The 19562-nt window shown below is 39.3% G+C and overlaps 1 protein-coding gene across 10 annotated transcripts in view; it reads right to left on the bottom strand.

The window, feature by feature from the left end:
• Window positions 1-4102: 4102 nt before the first annotated feature.
• Window positions 4103-19562, bottom strand: part of CD86 (CD86 molecule) — a 62800-nt gene continuing 47340 nt past the window's right edge. For 4 of the 10 annotated variants that reach the window (XM_025990160.2, XM_072724805.1, XM_072724795.1 and 1 more), the window contains 3 exons: window positions 16738-16884; window positions 9013-9058; window positions 4103-6486 (listed from right to left, as the gene is read on the bottom strand). In XM_025990160.2, coding sequence (XP_025845945.1) covers window positions 6393-6486; window positions 9013-9058; window positions 16738-16884 — 287 coding nt within the window. In that variant the 3' untranslated portion in view covers window positions 4103-6392. The remainder of the gene's footprint in view (window positions 6487-9012; window positions 9059-16737; window positions 16885-19562) is intronic. The other 6 variants (XM_025990161.2, XM_072724810.1, XM_025990164.2 and 3 more) reach the window with 4 other exon arrangements.

The raw sequence follows: 19562 nt of genomic DNA, 5'->3' as shown, positions 1-19562 counted from the left end.
GCAAACTGGATAATATAGGTTATATTTCAGAAATTATTTTAGTAGCTAAATATGGCAGTATTATGATTTTCTGATATGATGAGAAGAGGGAAAAATAGGATTGGTAAACAGTTGCGTTAGTTTCAAGTCACACTGTTGATGACTTTGGATGTTAGACTGAAGGCACTCAGTGGTAGAGTCCTAGAATAGTGAAGTTCTAAGTACAATGGTATTAATGTACATATACATATACTTATTTAATTATTTAATTTAATTTAATTTATTTAATTTAATACACATATTTAATTCCATTACCTTCTGAGATTCCACTAAAACTAAAGAAAAATTATTTTTTAATTTAAATGGAAAAATGTAACAGCACAAGAATAAGAAAGGAGATGGCAGTATGGGATCTGAAAAGTAGATGGATATGTGGTAACTCAAGGCAAGATAGCCACGTCTTACCTGTTTGTGCAGAAACCCAAAAAACAATCCAGTTTATACTCCAGAATCATCAAAAGCCTCAGGAACTGGCAGGCCTGAGAACCAATTGAGGGTGAAGGTTGGAGGAAAAAATAAGGACCCAAATAAGGAAGACTGGGTAAAGTTGTTTGATAGTAAGTTAGAGCCGAGCTCTTCTTTCCCACTCCACACTACTGGGCAACTTCCCTCTCCCACCCTGGTAAAAGTCTAGGGTCTGTTCTCTGGAGAGGGTAAAGCAGAAAATGTTTCAGTTGGGAAACCTCTCACACATTCGAAGATGCAGTTGCCATATTGAAAACATATAGATTAAGTACATTTATTCATACTGAATAAAGCCTGCAGAGACCCCAACCACTATCACCTGTACACGCACATACGTACACACACATGCACACACACACACATACACATAGATCTCTTTTCTCTTACTTGGCTCCTAAAGTGCTGATTGCCAGATAGATTCCAAGCAAGATACTAGAAAACTACCAGCAGAAGAAGAAAGATCTAAATACGGTTTGCTACCAAAAGCCCACCTAGATCCCTTTAGTGTAATGCTAAGATTAACAAGCTCATCCAAAGACTTGGGTCCTCAAAACTAATTTTTAATTTCTTACTCTTAATCATGAACAGACAATCAAGTTTCATCAGACATCTGAGGAATCCTCCAACACGGATAATATAGACCAAAGGAAACAAACAGAAAGAAACATCTTGAAAGACATAGAGATAAGGGAGGAAAAATAAGACTTAAACAATCTATCAACATCTTCAGAGAGTCAAGAGATGATATTGCAACAATGAAGAACAGACTCCTTGCAGAAAGAAACATTCAGAGAACAAAAAAGAGCACTTGAAAATTAAAATATGATAGCAGAATACAACAGAAAGTCTGGAAGATAAACTTCAGGAAATCTTTAAGATATAGAAAAAAGGCAAAAAGAGGAGAGAAAGATAAGAAAATGAGAAGGTCAGTCTATGAGATCCAACACAGGAATCCATATCCTAGAATGAGAGATGAGTGAAATTGAGGGGAAAAAATAATCAATGAAATAGTTCAGGAAAATTTCCCTAGAGTGAAGGACATGCATTTTCAGACACAAAAGGCCATCTTAGTGTAAATCACAGTACATGAACCTGTGTTTCATTACAAAATTTAAGAACACTGGACATAGAAGATCTTAAATGCTTCCACATAAAAAGATTTGGAGTCAGAATTTCTATAGCTTTCTCAGGAACCATACTGAAATTAGAGACAATGGAAATAATTTTTAATCCAAAATTCCATATCAAGCCAAATGATTGAGAGAGTAGGATAAAGACATTTCAGATACACAAGATCTCATTAATTTCCCATATATCCTTCCTCAGAAAGCTACTGATATATATGTAACAACAAAGTGAGGGAGTAAATCAAGAAAGACAAAAACGATACACAGGAAATGGGAGATCCAGTTCAGGGTGATTGTTGTTGCAGTTGATTAAGCATCTGACTCTTCATTTCAGCTCAGGTCACGATCTCAGGGTCATGAAATTGAGCCCCACTTGGGCTCCTGTGCTTAGTGTGGAGCTTACTTGAGATTTTCTCTCTTCCTCTGCCCCTTCCTCCACACCCAATCCCCTGCTTGCAAACCTCCTCTATTAAAAAAAACAACAACAACAACTGGGGATCCCTGGGTGGCTCAGCAGTTTAGCTCCTGCCTTTGGCCTGGGATGTGATCCTGGAGACCTGGGATCGAGTCGCATGTCGGGCTCCCTGCATGGGGCCTGCTTCTCCCTCTGCCTGTGTCTCTGCCTCTCTCTCTCTCTCTCTCTCTCTCTCTGTGTGTGTGTGTGTGTCTCATGAATAAGTAAATAAAATCTCAAAAAAAATAAAATAAAAATAAACTGTGTTTAAGGATAGTGCAGGATTCTATATCTCTAAATATTTTTTCTAATGGAGTAAACAGGCAGGCATGGTGAAAGCCAATGGAATCTCACTTGTTTTTAATATGAAGGATTATATGGAAGGCTGATGTCTTTCTAATCATCTTAGCAGTCTTATGTTTAGGCTGTTTAGTTGCTAGGGTGTAGAATAAAACCAAATCTACCTGAATAAGGGGAAAATATGTACACACACATTTGTGTCTATGTGTATATTTATGTACATTATTTTTACATATGTATATGTACACACATACAGGTGTAGTAAGTCTATGGAAAGATACATAAGAATCTGAAGATCATAGTTGCCTCCATGAGGCTAGGGAAAACGAATGTGAGGAAATCCTTTTTTCACTATTTATCTCTTTGTTCCTTTTGATGTTTTGGACAGAATACAGTTTAAAAGAGACAGTAGACTGGGATCAGTTGGGTAGTGATTGTCACACTCTTGGATTGAGGAAATAAGGATCTGAATGAGAAGAGAAAGAGTGGTTGCTGAAGTCAGAAGAATTTTTGCTTGGTCTTGTGATAACTAAATGTGGCAGGAAGGTGGGATGACAGTGGGTACTGAAGGTAGGAGGACAGCAGTCAGAGATGAGTCTTTGCTTTCTAGCTCAGGTTACCAAATTTGAGAACACTGAGTGGATGAAACTGGCTTCAGAATGGCAGAGGAAGGAAGGTTGATTGCAAAAGAATAAGTGGTAGGGGTGGAGGGGGAGGAGTTGGAGGCAGTAGTTGTAGTTCACTTTCCCTCTGACCAAAAACTCATTTCCGCGGGTCATATCATGTGCCTTATCATCCACAGCTTCTGGGCTTATGAGATGATGGAATGGCTTCTGGAAAACTCAGTGATGCATTCTCTGCAGGCACCACCTCAGAGGGCTGAGGGAGTGTAGGATGTGATATAGGCACTCAACCTGCAACCAGCTAAAATGTTGTCCCTTCTATGGCTGGAAAACAAAGGGGTAGAAAGAAAATTTTGCAAAATTTTCTCCAGCTCTGTCACTTACTAAGTTAGTGACCTTGGGTTAATTGCTTTGACCTGTCCATGTCTAGGTTTCCTCATCAACAAAATGGTCATAATATCCCAATACCTACATCACAGGGTCATTGTGGGGAATAAATGGAATAATGAGTTTAACAGTTTAGAAGAGTCCCTGGTACAAGGTAAGTACCAGGATTGTTAACTAGTATTGTTAGTATACTTCATGACCTCTTTTGAGAGCCTTTTGGCTTTTCTTTTTTATTTTTAAAAATATTTATTTATTTGAGAGAGAGAGAGAGAGAGCACAAGTGGGAAGGGCAGAGGGAGAGGGAGAGAATCTCAAGCAGACTCCTCGAGGAGTGTGGAGCCCAACATGGGGCTCGATCCCATGACTCTGAGATCATGACCTGAGCGGAAACCAAGAGTTGGATGCTCAACCCACGGAGCCACCCAGATGCCCCTTGGCTTTTCTTTCTCCAGATTTGGAACATAGAAAATCTAGAGAATTTAATATACAAAGGGGGAATATTTTCACCAGAGGGCATGTTAAAGTTTCATTCAGTCTTTGAACAAATAGCTTTGAGGTACTCTTGGGTGTCCAGGCTTCCTTGGTGAAGAAATTAGACACACTGTTGCCCTCACAGAGCCTAGAGTTTTCTTTTTTCAGAATTTCCCTGGGTCTCCTCAGATGCTATATATATATATGTATATATATATACTACATAAAGCAATATGTGTTAGTGCATATATATGCATTTATTTATTTTTAGTTGAGGTGTAATTGGCATATAACATTGTACTAATTTTAGGTGAAGGACATAATAATTTGATACATGTGTATATTGTGAAACAATCAGCACAGTAAGTTTTGCTAATATCCATCACCACACCTAGGTCCAAACTTTTCTTGTGATGAGAACTTTTAAGAACTTCTCAGCAAGTTAAAAATATACAATACAGTTATATCCATTTATTTTGTAATCAAGGTATTTTAAGGAATATTTAACATTGGGCTTTTGTTTAATGTGTACATGAGCACATAATTTAAAAAGTCACAAACTGAAAAGCAAATATTCTTTTTGTAACTCCAAATTTCCCAGTTGTCCTCAGAAAGAACTTCCTTGGCTTGACTTTTTTATGTCTCGTAACTGAGATAAACATTTAAAATCATATAAGACCCTCCTCTCTTATATAATGGTTAAGGGAAAAGAGAAGCGCAGGGGTTTGGGGTAAGTCAGAGGCTTCTAGCAAGGGTGACTGGAGAATGAGGCTTCCATGGAGACATGAAGAGGGAGGAAGTATATCAGGAAGACAGAGGAAGTAACATGGGTTGAGCAGTACTGTTGAAGTAGAAGCAGAAAATGGAGACCTTTAAATCAATTTAAGAAAAATTTATTAAGAGCTCACTGTATAAACCATGTTAGGAGCCAACAAGACGCTTAGAGCCCAATGACGGCAGAGGCAGGGAAGAACACATAAATGGAAATCTTACAAGGCAAGCACGGTTAGCACAGCTGTCTACAATCTTCTAGGTTTCTATGTGTAGAATAAGAAGAAATATTTCTGTGGATCGGGCCTCCCAAAGTTCTCTCTCTTGGTTTGGACTGAGGCTGCTCCATCCATTAGTGATGATGTCTTAGAGCCAGGGTCACTTAACTCATTTCTCCTGGGCTAGCATGGTCCTCTGGTGCACCCAGTTTTCCTATGGTTGAGAATGACCATATAGATAGTTCTCAGACACAAATCTGTGAGCCCTGCTCTGAGCCAGCTGATCCCTTCCTAGCACCCTCACCAGCTACATTGGCCACTGGATGATTTGCATGTGGGTCTTCCTAATTCGACTCTAGCTCTTTCTCTTTCAGTCCTAAATTGAAAGAGTCCTAAGCCTCCTTCCATTTATCCCATTATCAAGGTGATAGCTCTCCCCGCCCCAACTCTGCCTCCAGCCAGATGAAACATCACAATAACTTAAGTATTATCCAAACTTCTCACCAACTACCAGGGAAGATGCTGTCTGTCTTACATCTTTTTGGACAGACGGTTCACCCGTTTCTTGTCCCAGGGCTTGCTGGAGGACTGGACAGATAGGACATCCATGCACATCTCGGTCTGTCAAGAGCTTTCCTTTTTTTTTTTTTTTTTTTTCTTTTTTCTTTTTTCTCTTTTAAGTATTGTGATCTCTCAGTTGGCTCTTGAACAGTTGCCCTGGGCCATCATCTCAGCCATTTTTTTCAAGAAGAGAAGTAGGGTTCACAGTGCATAGTGCTTTCCTGCTCTACAAAGAGCTCCCTGCTAAGGCTTATCCATAGCTTGTTAGGCAGGTGGATCCTCCTCAGATTAGCAGCAGCCCAGATAGAAGTGGCTCCAGGACTCAGAGCTGGTTCTATCTCCGTCGTTCCTAATCTTCCAAATTTTGAGTTGGTCTGCTCATTGTTGTCAGCACACCAAGCCACCATTTTCCTACTGACCCTCACAGAGGAGCAAGAGCTCCTCAGCAGTGGGTAGACTTTTCTCGGGGCATAGTAATTACATTATTATAGTACACATCTCTTTATGTCTCAAAATATTAAAGCAACACTATAAAGCCATAACATACAAAACTCCCACCCAGACTGCAGAGGTAGTCACAAATATACAAGATGGAATGAGGCACTATCTTAGAATTAAGCATAGATAAAAGCCATTAGTCCAGTAATTGGGAGTTCTACATAAAACACAATGTATAAAATTAAGAAAAGAAGGCTGAATCTGAAACAGGAGGTGTTAGTCTTAAACATTATTCCTGAGCCAGGAGCCAGTCAGGTGAGCATGGCCCACAAGTGTGCTCTGAGATGAAAAGAAGCAGTTAAAATCTGCTCCTGGTGTAGGGAGCAGAACTGGCATTATAGGGGGGCTCTCTCATTTAGAGTGAGCCCCGGAGAGCCTGTTATTATTAGTGGCAATTATAATGTTAATGGACAAGAAAAAGGTAAGCCAAAATTTGAAAGGGAAGGCATATAAACAATGGATGGACTTTACTCTTTAATTAAAACTGTGTAGTACTGTTGTCGCCTGAAGCTGTCTTCGAAATGTTAACACACTGGGCTTCATCAGATCTTTCCGTTTCATGGTACCGTACTCTGGAAAAATAAAAAGAAGGGTAATTGGGTGAGATTTTACAGTCGAGCCACTTTCTTTTTCTAGATTTCAGAGGTAGAGGAGAATATAGGGGCCATTGCAATAGGCAACAAGGAGAAACCGTTGAAGAGAGAGGTGGAGATGTGCTGTTCATGCTTCCTTCACTTAACTACCCTTTATCGTTGTCTCTTCCTGCCCCTGCCATATGTTGATTCCTTGCTGCCTTCTCTCTGCAGGCTCTTCTGGATCATATCTGAACTGAGTCTAAGAGGGCAGGCAAGGTCTCAGCACCCGGGCTCAACATCCCGGATTCCTACATTCACAGTAGCTTGTGTATTCAGGTAAATGCTGGGAACTCTGGGGCTGTTGACCCTGGGGTTATGACTGTATCTTTGTGACCAGGCTTTAGATTTAGGATTGCCTGACCCCATGACTCTGTGGCCAGAGCCTGGATATTCTTGAGAGCCCTGGTCCTCAGGGAGGATGGAGGTACAGATAATCTGATTTTATCACGTTGTGAAAGGACTGATCACCTGGAATCTTTATGTATTCCTTCATGCACACATTCATTCTTTCCACACCTATTTATTACAATAGCCAAGATATAGAAACCACCTAAGTGTCCATTGATAGATGAATGGATAAAAAATTTATGGTAAATACATATAATGGAATATGATTCAGCCATAAAAATACATGAGATTTCACCATTTGTAACAGCATGGGTGGACCTTGAAAGCATTATAAGGGAAATAAGTCAGAGAGAGACAAATGCCATATGATCTCTCCTGTATGTGGAATCTAAAAATAAGTAATAAAAAAAAACCCCTACCTCATAGACACAGAGAGGAGATTGGTGGTTGCCAGAAGTAGGAGGGGAGGAGTAGGAGGGGTGAAAGAATGGATGAACTGTTTTTGTTCTTAGTTTGAATAAACTGTAAAAACAACTGAAAACCTGAACTCTTAAAAAAAGAAAAAAGAAAAAAGGGCAGCCCGGGTGGCTCAGCGGTTTAGCGCCACCTTCAGCCCAGGGTAGGATCCTGGAGACCTGGGATTGTGTCCCATGTCAAGCTCCCTGCATGGAGCCTGCTTCTCCCTCTGCCTGTGTCTGTTCCTCTCTCTGTGTGTGTGTCTCATGAATAAATAAATAAAATCTTTAAAAAAAGAAAAACACCTCACCACATTTTGTCTTCTTTAGCCTGTAGTGTGTGGACAAAAGAGAATATAAAGGAGAGGATATGCACATTTCCCCTTGACATATTTAGGGCTGCTTAATTGGATTTGATTAGGTAAAGAATCTAGAAAGTAAGCAAATACATGAAAAAATAAATAAAAACCAAACAACTTATAATACTGCTCAATTGAAAGCAAATGTAAGAGAAGCTAAGTCCCCAATGAATAGCATTTATGTTTCCATGAAACTGTTTTTTTTTTTTTAAAAGATGTTATTTATTTATTCATGAGAGACATAGAGAGAGAGAAAGAGGCAGAGACACAGGCGGAAGGAGAAGCAGGCTCCATGCAGGGAGCCCGATGTGGGACTCGATCCCGGGTCTCCAGGATCATGCCCTGGCCCGAAGGCGGCCCTAAACAGCTGAGCCAGCGGGTGGTTGCCTTGAAACTCTTTTTTAACAGGTTATATATTTATCAGACCACTACAGTGTACATTTTTATGAATAAGTCCTGTCAGTAGATGCCATGAAAATTATAACAACAGAAAATTGTTAGTGTTATAAAAAGGCTACTTTCTGTGGATCAAAAAATACCTGCTGCTACAACTTCACAGTAGGAAAAAATTTATTGAGCATGTACTATGCACCCTGCACTGTGGTAGGTGCCGGCAGCAATGTTAAGCTTAACTGATATGATCCCTACCCTCTATAAAGTTTGGTATAGTTCATAGAGTTTAATAGTGTAATTACACAAAAATGTAAGTATTACCTGGTGTTATGGAGAAAAAGCCATAGGGATCCAAATGACACTATAACAGGCTAACATAATGTAGTTTAAGAAAGGTGGTTTTTTGGTTTTTGTTTTCTTTTTTTAGAAGTTCAGCTTGAACCAAGATCTGAAGAATGAGGCAAAAAAGTGGCAGAAGACGATTCCAAGAAGGGGGCATAGCAGGTGCAAAGACACTGAAGCTAAACATACACGTTGTCATTCCTCACTTACCTATTCATTCCACGCTTGTAGGATTCCCACTAGTCCAGGCACCATGATAGGTGCTGGGTTACCATGGTGAGTAATACACAACCCATGCACACAGACCCCTTTGGTATTAATTTTTTACTTTACCTTGACTGAGCTTGCCACACCCCTTGAGCATTGTGCATTGGACCTCCTGTCATCCATTTATAGCTAGAACATTTCCTTCCAGATCCTAACTGGTCTCACTTTCGTTTCCCTCTCCATTAGTTCATGTTCATGTCTGCTGAGGTCTCAGCATGCCTCAGACTTAACTGATGGTTAAGTTATAGATCCTTTGGAGATGAGACCTCTATCAGCAATGTCGTAAGGTCAGGACTCACCTTTCCTTGGTCTGCTCACTTTCTTTTCTCTCCACTTTGTTGGTTTCTGAAAGAGAGCAAAACAACGTCAGAAAATGTATTGCCTATAGATAGTAAAAGAGGGAAAGTTTGAAGAGAATCCAAAGCCCTAGGACTCAGAAAGAAGTCGTTGTGGCCTTATATGTGGAATAGATGGTTACTTGATGCAGTTTCAGGGGGACTGAGGAGTTTTTTGCATCCAAAAAGCAAATGCCTTCCTTTATTCACTGCATCTTAATTTCTAATGTTGGAAATAGGTTTTTCACTTATAGCTCTATTCTTTACTGAACTAAAAATACTGCTGGGAGGGGTAACACACTTAGTTTTAGCAATCATTTAGTGATTGGAACCGTTTTCGATCTCTTTCTGAAAGTAAGGTTTAAAAGGAGAAAGAAAAGGAAATCTTGACGATGGTGAAGTCTAAATGGGTGAGTTAGCGGCACTACCAACATGATACAGTGTGGCATAGATGGGCCTGAGCGGGAAATCTCTAACTGGTTAGACCTTCCATAGCCTGAGTGGTCACTGGTATGGGCTTACCACTGGCGCAATTTAGGGTTTAAATTCCTTTAGGCTGACTGTTCTGATAGTGCTTTTGCCCCACACAGAGCCTTGTAGCAGAGTTGTTAACCTGGGTGTCCATGGAAGACTTTAGGGAATAAAAAAACACCCTTGATGGTTTTGAACACTTGCTGCCATTGGCTCAGGGATGGACACATGTGTGTATGTTTAAAAAATCAGCTTTATGGAAACATAATTTAATGTGCAATAAAATCCAATAATTTTCTGTATAGATGTTGGTGAGCTTAGCTAATGTATACACTCATGTAACTACCACCATAGCCAAGATGTAGAACATTTATATAAGACTCAAAAGCGCCCCCTTTCCCCTTTTCAGTCAGTATCTTTCTCCTATCCCATCCCCTGATAACTACTGATCTGGTTGATGTCACAATAATTTTGCTTTTTAAAAAATTTTGTAATTCTAAATAATCATAAATGTGTGGTCATGTGGTCTTTTTGGGCCTGGTATCTTTCTCCTAGCATACTGTTTTGGTTTTTTTTTTTTTTCACCATAGAGATACTTTAATGAACTGTTTTTAGAAAATTCTAAATATTATCTGATTTATTTAAGTTTAAAACCTATTGGAAACACAAATCATGATACAACTATACTACAAATTTAGACGAAATGCTCGGAAAATGCACAATTTCCTGTTATATTCTTCAAAGGAAAACACAGTTATTAATTTTATATTTGATATTTGATATCCTAAAGCAATTCTAGATTTGATATTTACAAAGAAAATCACTTTGATTGACTGTCCTCTTCTAGGCTGGTATCTCCAAAGGACTAGTAGCCAAGATCTATAAAGAACTTATCAAACTCAACACCCAAAACAACAAACAATCCAGTCATGAAATGGGTAGAAGACATGTATAGACATTTCCCCCAAAAAGATATGCAAATGGCCAACAGACACGTGAAGAAATTTTCAACGTCACTCAACATCACGGAAATACAAATCAAAACCACAATGAGATGCCACCTCACACCTGTCAGAATGGTGAAAATTAACAACACGGGAAATGACAGATGTTGAGGATGCAGAGAAAGGGGAGCCCTCCTACGCTGTTGGTGGGAACACAAGCCCTCTGGAGAACAGTATCGAGGTAGTATACTGCTTCTGAAATAAATCCATGTTGTTGCTTATTACTAGCAGTCTGTTCCTTTCTATAGGTCAGCAGTATTCTGTTGTATGAACATATTACCATTTGTTTATCCATTCACCAGCTGATGAAAATTTAGGATGCCTGGCTTTCAGTACTATGGAGAAAGCTGCTATGGACAGTTGTGTGTGTGTCTTTGTGAGGGCATATGTTTTTATTTCTCATGGACAAATATCTCAGACTGCTGGCTTGTGTGACACTGCATGAGAGTTTCAGTTGTTCACAACTTCTCCAGTACTTGATATTTACTAATCCTTTTAATTTTAGTCATGTTGGTGGGATGTATCTTATTATAGCTTTAACTTGTATTTCCCTAATGACTAATGATGTTGTGACTGTGTGATTGTGCTTATTGGCCATTTGTGTACTTTCTTCTATGAAGTATGTGTTCAAGTCTTTTGCTCCCAGCCTTTTGTTAAATGGATTATCTTCTTTACTGGGTAGTAACATATAGTCGTATGTTATGGATACGTGTCCTTTTGAGATACGTATTTTGCAAACATTTCCCCCCAGCCTGTGGCTTTAATTTTATTTTTTTAAACAAAGTCAAAGGGCAAAGGATTCTCATTTTGATGAAGCACACCTTATCAATTTTTACTTTTTATGATATGCTTTGTGCTTACTGTGTCCTAAGATCGGCCTAGCCTAAGATCACAAAGATTTTCTCCAACTTTTTTTAAGTCTTTTAATTTTAGCTCTTATTTTTAGGTCTATCATCCATTTCAAGTTATTTTTTGTGTGTTGAGGTTTATATGGTTTATGTGGATATCTAATTGTCCCAAAACCATTGTTGAAAAGACTACCCTTTTCTGCATGGAATGACCTTGGCTCCTTTGTCCAAATCAGTTGACCATGTGAGTTTACTTTTTGATTATCCATCTTGTTCCATTGATTGGTATGTCTGTGCTTTCACCAATATCACACTGTCTTGATGACTATAGCCATACAGTAAATCTTGAAATTAGGTAGTATAAGTCATCTGTGTTTGATCTTGTTTTCAGAATTGTTTGGCAATTGTATGTCTTTTGCATTTCCACATAACTTTTAGAATTAGCTTTTTAATGTACATTGAAAAGCCTGCCAGGATTCTTATTGGTATGTCATTGAATTCATAGATCAGTTTGGGCTGAATTTATGTCTTCTTTTTTTTAAAAGATTTTATTTATTTATTTGAGAGAGAGAGCGAGCAGGAGCAGGGAGGAGGGGCAAAGGGAGAGGGAGAAGCAACTCCTCACTTAGCAGGGAGCCTGACATGGAGCTCCATCCCAGGACCCCGAGATCATGACCTGAGCTGAAGGCAGACGCTTAACTGACTGAGCCACCCAGGCGCCACGTGATATCTTATTATCTACTCTTCTGATCCATGAACATAGCATATTTCTCCATTTATTTAGGTCTACTTTAACTTCTGTCAGTAGACATGTCTTTCAGTTTTTAGTATATAGGTCTTTGTTTTTAAAAACTTACTCCCTAGCTTTTAATATTATTTGATGCTGCTATAAATGGTATTCAAATTTTTTTTCAGTGTCCAAATTGTTTGTTGTGAGTATATAGAAAAATAACTGATTTTGACTTTGTGTATTGACCTTGTATCTGGAGACTTAGCTACATGCAATTAGTTCTAATAGCTTTTCATGGATGACTTTGGCTTTTCTACAAACACGGTCACGTTATCTGTGAGAAAAAGACATTTTACTTCTTGTCTTCCAATATGTAGGCATTTTATTTTATTTTTTTCCTAGACTGGAAACCTGGCTAGGATCTTCAGTACAATGATGAAGAAATATAGTGAGAGTGATAGCCTTGCCTCTTTCCTGATCTTATGGGGAAAGTGGTCTGTCTTTTATCATTAAATATGATGCTTACTGAAGGATTTTGGTATATGTCCTTTGTCAGATTGAGGAAATTCCTCTATATTCCTATTTTTATGAGAGTTTTTCTTTCTTTTTAAAATTATGAATGAGTATCAATTTTGCCAAATGCCTTTTTGTATCCACTGACATGATTACATGTTTTTTCTCTTTTGATGGTCAATATTGTGAATTTTATTGCTTGATTTCTGTATATTGAACCTATCTCATATTCCCGGAATAAACCCCACTTGATCGTGATGTATCATACTTTTAATAGATTGCTAGATGGTAGTTGGTAATTTTTTAAAGGATTTTGCCATCTATTTTCACAAAATATATGTGTAGTGTCCTTTTCTTGTAATGTCTTTTTCCAGTTTTAGTATCAGGGCTCCCCTACTTTTAGAGCAACTTGGAAACTGACTCCAGGCAGTAAGTTGGAGGCAATCATAGGGCTTACCTCATCTTTTCCCTTCTTTCAGGGACTAGTCCTCTATAGCTTATTGTCCAACGTCTGAAAATAGTTGTTTCATATTTTTATCTGATTTCTAGTTGTTTACTGTAAGAAGGAAATTCCTGTAGCAGTTAATCCTTCATAGGAGGAAGAAATTTATGTCTTCTGTATAATTTTTAAAGGGTCTTAACTGTTGCAAAACTCAGTCTTATTTCCTTACATCTTCTCATATAATCTTCATGCATTGAGATGCCCTTTGGAGCCACAGTTAAATGCGATCTTTGTACCGTATGGCAGCTCTTCAGCTATTTGAAGGGAACACTTTTCTCCTCCCCAGCACTTCATTTCTGGCTAAGCATTCTCAGTTACTTGAACTAATCAAGTAATTTGACTGTAGTTTGACTAAGCTTCTAGACACTTTATAAATCTGATTAGGTTCTATTTTTTCAAAGTCTTTTTTAAATGTTTATTTATAACTGAATATAGTATTTCAGATGTCTGTAGACCAACATAGAATATTTATGTTGTCCTTTCATCCCCATGACAAAATCATCACCATTTAAAAAAAAAAAAAGTTTCTATTTTAAAATGAAAGCAGACAATAAAAAGGCAGATTCTAAACTTGTGGATTTGATTATAAATTTAGCATTTTGAAGGCCAGGTGTGATGATATCATCAACTTTCAGTTTTTACGTCCTGGGAAGGTTTCTGTCTAAATTGTGGTTAAAATTATTTATTTCAGAAAAGATACTTGCCCTTTAAGAAATCATTCCTGAAAGACCCGAGACTCACTCAGGTTTGGTGGAGGGCGACAAACTGTAAAAACTGTTAGTTGCTAGGGCTCTATTATATACAGATTTCAGTCACAGAAGACCTAAATGAGGAAGTACAACTTCAGGAGGAGCTATTTTAGTCTCTCTCCCTGATGGGTAAGCTGATAGGGTAACTTCTGATTGGGAAAAGACTGTTAATTCAAGTTTACAATTTCTCATGCCTAATCTGCCCTATTTGACAAATCAAGAAAGAGAAGAGAGATTAGAAACCAGTTAGAATAACTGTGGCATTTCCCTTTTATTCATTTAACAGCCTTAACAGAGTAAATGTGGATGGTTGGGGTATAGGATAACTATAATTACCGAACACACACTGGAAAAGACTTTCAATGCCAAGTTAGTTAGTTTGAAGCTGAGAAACTAATTAATATTGGACTAGGAGGAAGATCCATGTTTGGAGGCATTCCAATTGGTGTCAGTAAGCTTGTGTCTCTGTGGATGGGTCATGACTGCTTCCATGTCTGTTTGTCAGCAGAATTTAGTTCCTTGTGGTTGTATGACTGAGATCCCCATTTCCTAGCCGGCTCTCAGCTGAGGGCCAGTTGCAGATTCTAGAGGCCCCTCACATTCCTTGTCTCATGGCCCCTTCCTCCATCTTAACCCTGTCTCAAGATTTGGATCTCTCCTCCTTCCATTTCATCTCTCTAACCCAGCCTGGGAAATGTTCTCTGACTCATGTGATTAGATTGGGCCCATCAGGGTAATCCAGGATAATCTCATCATTTTAAAGACAGTACCTTAAGTACATATGCAAAGTCCCTTTTGCCATGTGAGATAATTTATCATAGGTTCCGTAAATAGGAGATGGACATCTTGCCGGAGGGCACTATTCAGTCTATCACATAGACAATGCCAGAGGTCTCCACAAAGCAAGTACAGACACTGCTGAATTGCAGAACCCAAATTTACAAACATGTCTACATGACATAGTTACTTGGTGTATCTTCCTCCTCCAGTGATATCAAGACTCTTCTCTTTGACCAAACTCACTAGCACAGGTGACTGTCTACCAAACCTTTCCTAGCAATATTCTTTATCACATTCTTGGGGGAAGGAGGTCATGTATGTGCTATACTCTCTTACTATATTCTCTCTTTTACCCCTCATAGCTCAATATGACCATTTCATATGCATACACACAGCTTCTTGAACCCCCTTTCAGCTTCTTCCATGTGTATACACGTATCCTCTTTAACTCTTTTATCTAGTCCCCTGAATTTTTCTGATTGCCTCTTGGGGGAAGAAACATTCTTACTCCCTTTTTCTCTATCTCTTATTCTTTGTTTCATTTATAAGCTAATCATCCCAGTATGAAAGCAAATTTAGAAAACAGCTTATTTCCAAGCTGAAGGCTGCTTCTGCACATTTAATTTAATTTTAGCTAATTCTAAATGGCAATGAGATTAAAAGACTCAAAATTCTCACCTTGAAATGTCAAAGCTTTGATAAACATGATATATCTGTACATCTCGCCCTGTGCTCTGAATTTTACACTTTTATATCATAGAAATCTATTATTATATCAGCACACCCCATACTTTGGCAGTTTGAATATGACTCTACCATAGGCTTGTATTCATTTATTGAAATTGGATAATCACTCCCCAGTTACCTGTTTTTAAAATATAGTAGGATGAAATGAGTAACTGCTAATGTCATCCATCTATTTTCTAGTGGATCCTAAAAGCAATCCACTAACATTTTAAAAAAAAGATGCTGATCAGAAGTATTACTCATCTGGTGCTTTTTACCAAAGTGAGTAAGAAGGTTACCTTAATATTAGCACCAACCAGACTTCTACTACAGGCATTACTGAGATAAAGTCCAAACTTAGCTTGCAACTTTGCCCAAACAAGCCCAAAGCACAAAGAGGCATAAGATTATTACAAAGTCAGGAACCTCTTTGTCCCTCATTAAGCACAGTGCCATTTTTACAAAAGCCAATGAGGAGGCTGCTCAATGCAGTGCTGTTTACAACAGCAAAACAACGGTAACAAGCAAATTGTCCTACAATGTGGAGTTAGTTAAATAAATTAAGATGTATCCACAAAATGGAGTATCTCACAGCCACTTAAAATAATGCTATAGGATGATACTTAATGACCCTGAAAATTTTCTCGCTATGTTTAGTACAAATAAATTAGAAAACAGTATACGTGATATTATCTAAACTGTGAAAAACAGTCCGTATGATATTATTCCTTATGGAAAATAACATAGATTCCAGAAAAATCTGGAGGATATACTCTAAAATATTGTCTGTATAACCATTTCTCTCTTACTAGAACTATAGATAATTTTTTAATCATATTTGGTAATGGGTATGTAATACTTGGTAATCAATGAAAGTTAATATTATTTTTAAAAAGTCAATAGGGAACAATTCATCCCACTTTTTTTTCCTAAGAAACCTAGACTTTCTTTTAAAGATGAGAAAGTGGATCTTATGGTCATCTAATCCTCCTCTCCCACCACCAAGCTTCCCTGCTTGAACACTGCCAGGTCCACAGTCATTAACATTTAGAAGCCTTGTCGCAATTTTACTTCATTGAATTTTCACAGTAACCTCATGAAGTGGGGTAGTTAAAGCAAGGAATAATCAGCTTTGTCTGGAAACCTGAAGTACGTTTATAGAACTTAGTTTAGAAATGTTGCCTCTCCTAGAAATCCAGAGCAATGTTGAGTCCATCTATATGGGCTCCAAACTCTTGAGGGAAAACCTCCTCCAACCACTCCCTGACTTATTGCTAATCTGAGCTCAGCCAATGAGCTTCAGAAGGCAGCTGACAGGAGGTAGCTGCAAAATGGCAATCTGCAGAGAGGACAAGCACTGACTCACCACATTCATGAGAGGGGCCAGGCTGCTTCTTCTTCCTTTTCCTTAGTGTTAGAAAGAACACCATCCCACACAAAATGACCAACATTACAAGCAGAGCCGCAATCCAGAGGATGTGGTCTCCATCAGGGGTGGGTTTCGTATGTGCATCTAGAAATGACCATAAGTTTCCAATCAGCCAGGAAAATTAATTATAAAAGGCTTATAATTACTATTGTCTTCATTTACAAATCAGCATCTCCCCAGGGCTCTACTGCCAGAGGAGCCTGAAATCTGCAATATGAGGCCATAGAAAGACCCAGGCTTAGGGCCTTAGCAGCTTAGAATGAAACCAGTGCTTCTGGCCAAATGCCTGGACTAAGCTGCCTTCCCTTCCCAGAGGTTGGGATGACAATGATCATGATCTAGAAGAAGAAAGTCAACCTGGCCCTTGTTTTCTGCCTATGGGTGTGGTACCCATGCCGGAGCTTTGAATGTGTAGTCATCTGTGCAACACCCTGCTTCCTCGGCCCATGTCCTGGGCCATGACCTCAGCCTGGGGTCCTGAAGTTTCCCCTGTAATAATTTCTCCATCCACTATCATCTGTAGATCAGGCTCCAGACATACCTCATTTGGACAAATATCACAGCCTTCTAATTCCAGTTTTGCTTGTTTGTTTGTTTTCTCATCTGAGGTCACAGTGGAAGAGGCAAGGCTTTCACAAGGTACCACCTACTAGAAAATCTTTGTTATCTCTTCGTGCCCGGAGGAATCACGGTTAGGATCAGCTCCTGGGAAGTCAAGACTTTCTTCCTTGCATGGGGACTTCTAAGTTTCCGGGAAGTTGAAAAACAGATTTTTTGGGGGGAAAGCTTAGAACTGAGTGACCCATTTTATAGACATTTATGGGAATAATTCTGATAGTTAATCTCAAATTACAGGAAAAGAGTACCAGCTGACCTATTAGTTTAGCTGCAATTTGTGGACACGTGTCTCCATTCCTGGGATATTAAGAAAAGGAGTTGCTGCATTGCAGGTGTATTCAACACTTTTTGAATCTGTCCCCATTTTGTCCCAACTGAGCCTTTTTGGCATTCCTAGTAAAAGGAAGATTATACTTGATAACGTGGAGACTGCTGCTACCTTTGGACATCCAAAAATATTCCGTGATTCAGGGTCTATGCTATCTCTGGTAAAGCCATAGAACAAAGATACAGAGAGCCAAGGCCCTGGCTTCCTGAGGTAGTTGGAGCTGAAATGTTTCTGAAGATGGTGGTGGCTGGGAAGGTTTGGGCAGTAGTTAAGAGACAGCAGAAAGGTGAGCCATGATGAAACTGCAGGGATGGCAAAGCCAGATTATAGACTGTGGGAGCCATGGCAGAGGAAGCCACGACAGAAGGCCCCAAGGCAAGTCACTGGTGTTACTGGCTCCAGACAGGTGCTGAACCTCAGGGATAGCTTGAGAGAGGCTTCTACTAGGCCAAGCCCTCTCAGTAGGAGCAACCAGGACAGGCTGTATGGCCTAACTACTTATTGGGCTCTCAGAGGCAGAGATGTCTCAGCAAAAGGAAATCAGTACCAAGAGCAGGGATTGACATGCTGGTAAAGCTTACTGCTATGGATTGCCTCCGGGGGCTGTCCAAAAGAATGTGTCCATAGGCCAAGTTATGTTTGAACAATGAGACACCAAGAGAAAGGAAGCAGCAAAGTTAGGGGATGAAACAAGGAGTTGGATGGATGCTTTAGGAGAGAGAAACCAAACGGCCAGAATTGGAGAAAGGGCCAAGGTTAGCAGAAAGCAGATGTGTGGGAAGAGAGGGGCCAGGATCAGAAGAAGCAGTGATAGTGGCCGTGAGGGTACAGAATGCCTTTATTCCAGGAGAGAATCTTGCAATTATTGCTCCTCAAAAGTGAGGTTGCAAATATGGATGCCCTTCCTCCAGGGCAAAGCCAGGACTTCAAAATGTCCTACTTCTATTAGCAGACACTGCTTAGTTTTGTCCCTTTCCTCCAGCTGGACTGGACCCTATACTACGCACTGTCAACATGCCACGAGAATTTCTGCTTCTTAGTCTTTGCTTGACACCCGTGCCCATATCAAATACTGTTAATTGATTTTGGTCCTCTCACCTTCTAAGCCTGGATGCGTCTGAGAATTTTTCTTTCTGTTCAGGAAACCACAAGTCTGATACCTGTCAGCTCTTCACCATACTTTTAAAGTTCAGTTATCTTTTATGGTATTTTAAGGTCCCATTTCCTTTAGGAAGACTTCCCTGGCCCTCAAGGAACCTATCTACCTCCAAATATCTATAAAACTGATTTTCAGTCACTCCTGTTTTTAAATTTAGTTGCATATTTCCGTGGGATGTGGTTTAGATTCCAATTCAGTCTTTTTAAAATCCAGTTTTCCATGTGTGTACATCATGGAGTTCTGATTCTATTGGAAGGTCCTTGAGGGCAGAGAGCATGTCTTATACATTTTAGGTTTCACACCTGAAGCCAACAACATCTAGAAAAGTCCTGTACTTAGAGCATGTACTGTATGTATATATGTATGTATGTATGATGACGACGATGACCGTGTGTGTGGGGTGTGTGTGTGTGTGTGTGTGTGTGTGTGTGTGTGTGTGTGTGTGTGAATCTTCTATCCAAAGGTAGTCCAAAAGACTGGGTCGGTTTCAGGGCTAACAGCATACTTTCTCAAGTGCAGCGTATGTTCATAGTCTCCAGGACCCTACAGCACTCAGATGAAGAGAGGAGCCCTCCATCTAGTTCATTCCTAATAGTACCACAAAAATGGCCCTGTTTGAAGCTCCCTGGTAAGCAGGGCACACTGAATGATCTTCCT

The sequence above is a fragment of the Vulpes vulpes genome, chromosome 1, assembly GCF_048418805.1.
Source record: "Vulpes vulpes isolate BD-2025 chromosome 1, VulVul3, whole genome shotgun sequence".
Classification (NCBI taxonomy): Eukaryota; Metazoa; Chordata; class Mammalia; order Carnivora; family Canidae; genus Vulpes; species Vulpes vulpes.
This window is presented reverse-complemented; position numbering and strand designations above follow the sequence as displayed.